At 54.1% G+C, this 2800-nt stretch overlaps 1 protein-coding gene across 1 annotated transcript in view; it reads left to right on the top strand.

Annotated features, from left to right (window-relative positions):
* Positions 1-1466: 1466 nt before the first annotated feature.
* LOC111529424 (SH3 domain and tetratricopeptide repeat-containing protein 1-like) overlaps positions 1467-2800 on the top strand; it is a 102034-nt gene continuing 100700 nt past the window's right edge. The window contains 1 exon segment of the mRNA XM_031935963.1: positions 1467-1574. Coding sequence (XP_031791823.1) covers positions 1467-1574 — 108 coding nt within the window.

Below are 2800 nucleotides of genomic sequence, written 5' to 3'. Positions count from 1 at the left end.
GCCAGGTTTCTCCAGGCCCTGTGGGCCCTGGGATGGGATTAAAGGAGGCAACAACTGTGCTGCCTGCCTCTGCCTGAAGTCAGGGATCCCTGGCCGCTACTGGCATCTGGTGGGCAGGGTAGGTGGGGAGGTCAGGGCTCAGCTTTTTCACTCCCCAGCCTGCACTGGCTAAGTCACCAGGTGTAACTGGTCTGGAGGCTGATCTGTGTCCTCCACAGTCCCTTGATGCATTATATTGAAGCCAATCCTTGTGTGAATGACTTGACGTGTTGTTACCGCCCAGATCAAACCAGAACTGAAAGACTGTTGCGCTTGGACCCAGAGCCTGGGGCTGAGGCTGCTGTGACCACCCTGTTCTCTTCCTTCTGGGGTCCCCAGGAAGCTCCCAGGACTGAATGATCCCCATAAAACACAGTGGCCAGGATGGGAGGGCTGGAGGTCAACCCCACCCCTCCCCTGCCACCACAACCAAGAGGACCCCATGGAGGTTGGTCCTGAGCTGTGGGTCCCTGTGGGATGCAGGTTCCCATGGATACTTCAGGGGGTGAGCATGGGTCCTCCTGACTGACGGGAGCCTGGTGGACACTGGGTATGTGGGGCCTGTGTAGGTGGGTTGGACAGCACTGGGCCTAGTCAGGGAGCCAGGGACTGGTGTGGCCAAAGTGGGTAGCAATATGTTGCCAGAACAAAACTACAGTGCAACCAGCCCAGCTGGTAGGGAGAAGGAGGCCTGCCTAGCAGGACCATCCACCCCTGTCCTGGCCCCAAGCCCAGACTGCCTGCCTGTACTGGACATTGCCTGGTCCAGGAGGCCTGGGCATGTGGGTCAGGTGGTGTGTCCCTGGGTTCCAGACTTTGGTGGTCCCTTGGGAACTGAGCATCCTCTGAGCAGGAGGACAGCCTGCGGTCCACTGTTTGCATGTGCCCCTGGGGGTGTGCCCCCACCCCAGCTTCTCAGCCCGCACGGGGACGTGGCCAGGGCTCCTCACCTGCTCTGTGGCTCCAGCTCTGAACAGCTCACTGGTGACTCTGACAGCTTCCTCCCCAAAACTTGGGTCTTCGTCTGTGGGAATGGGGTGTCCCAGGCCCCTTGCAGGCAGGAACGCACCCCCAGCTCCTCTGGTGGGCTCCCCTGGGCTTTCTTACCTACTGGCTTGTGAGAGCTGGGTGGCCACACTTGGTGTCCTGTTTTTATCTTGGGCTCTTTCTTAGTGTGTGTTTTCTGTAACTACTGCTGTGTAGATCTTCTATTTGAGTTTTACGTAGAGAATCTTGCCCAGCCAGAGGTCTCTCACCCCAAAGAGCCTCCACTTTGGTGCCCCCGGGCAGGTCCTGCCTGTGCTCCACTTGGTGTGAGTGTTGAGTGTGATGGATCCACGTGGTTACTTGACCCTGCATCTCCTTCCTCCTTGTTGCTGAGGCCAGTTCTGTTCTCTTTCTCCATCTGAACTGCATCTGAAGCCAAGATGAAGGATGAGAAGTGGCTGCTAAGAAGGACCCTCCTGCAGCGAATCTGCTGTGAGGAGGCAGCGCTGGCCCAGCTTGTCATTTCCTTCTCTAAGCTCATTCCAGAGGTCGGCCAGGGGCAGCCTGTCCCTGCCTGCTCTTGTGGCCCGTGAATCAAGAATGGATTTTACATTTCCAAATGGTTGAACAAATAAAAAACTAACACTTCATGACACTGAGAAGCTTCCATGGCCATAAGTAAAGTTTGATGGGGGTGCAGTCATGTTCATCTCTTCACAGGCTACCTGCAGAAGGCTGCTGTGGTGCAGCCATGGCAGAGTTACATCCTTGAGGCAAAGATCAGTTGGCAAAGCTGAAAATGCTGACTCCTGGCTCTTTAAGGAAACAGTTTCCAGTCCCTGGTTTAAAGGTTGTGTGGCAGGACCCCAGGATCTTGGTCAGCTTGTTCCTCACTCAGGGCCTGCTGTGGCCTTCGCTAGTATGTCTGCAAAGTCTGCGTGCTATGGTGCCTCTCATGGGGGCATTGAGCTCTGTCATGCTAGATTTCAGGGTGTCTGCCTCATGGTCACCTGTCTCACCAACAGAGACCCTGTGGCCAGATTCAAACTAGCAGGAACAGTTGGTCTTTGGCAGCAGGGATACCTTCAAGCTGAGCTGCCACCCACCCTGAGGTGGTCCCATGATACCCACTGTCAGGGTCAAGGTTGGGGCAGGACTGGTGTCCTGAACTGCCCTGCGATGTGGATTGTAATAGCCTGGGGGGAGAGGGGGTTGCTATTACTCCCCATATCGTGGGGAGTGCCTCACCCCCTGCGATGTGGATCGTAATAGCCAATTACTCCCCCCTGCAAAGTGTGTCCATTATTAGCAGTCTCTTTTGTTCAGGATATTAGGAACAATTTCACAGGTTGCATGTACACAGCCTGCGACAGGAGAACGAATACCATCCTCTGCACCTCCGGATATTAGGAACCATATCACACAATAGGTGTATACCTTTTGGGAGATTTGGGGTAATGTCGTCTTGTGTTTCCCTGAATATTTGGAGACATATCACAGGGCGGCTGTGCACCCACTACTCTCTTGGTAGGAACATCATACTTTACCTACTGGAAATTAGGAGCAATATCACAGACTGGGTGTCAAGCCACTGTCATACTGGAAGTAATATCATTCACAAGTTATGAGGAACAATATCACAGGGGGGTGTGTACCTTCTCCGGTAATGGGAGTAGTGTCATCATCTCTTCCTTTAGATGACAGGAACAATATCACAGGGTGGGTGTACACCCCGTGTGTTTTTGGAAGCAATGTCATTCTCTCTTCTTCTAGG

Source organism: Piliocolobus tephrosceles, chromosome 8 (assembly GCF_002776525.5).
Source record: "Piliocolobus tephrosceles isolate RC106 chromosome 8, ASM277652v3, whole genome shotgun sequence".
Taxonomy (NCBI): domain Eukaryota; kingdom Metazoa; phylum Chordata; class Mammalia; order Primates; family Cercopithecidae; genus Piliocolobus; species Piliocolobus tephrosceles.
The sequence above is the reverse complement of the archived record's forward strand: the minus strand, read 5'-3'. Positions and strand labels throughout refer to the sequence as shown.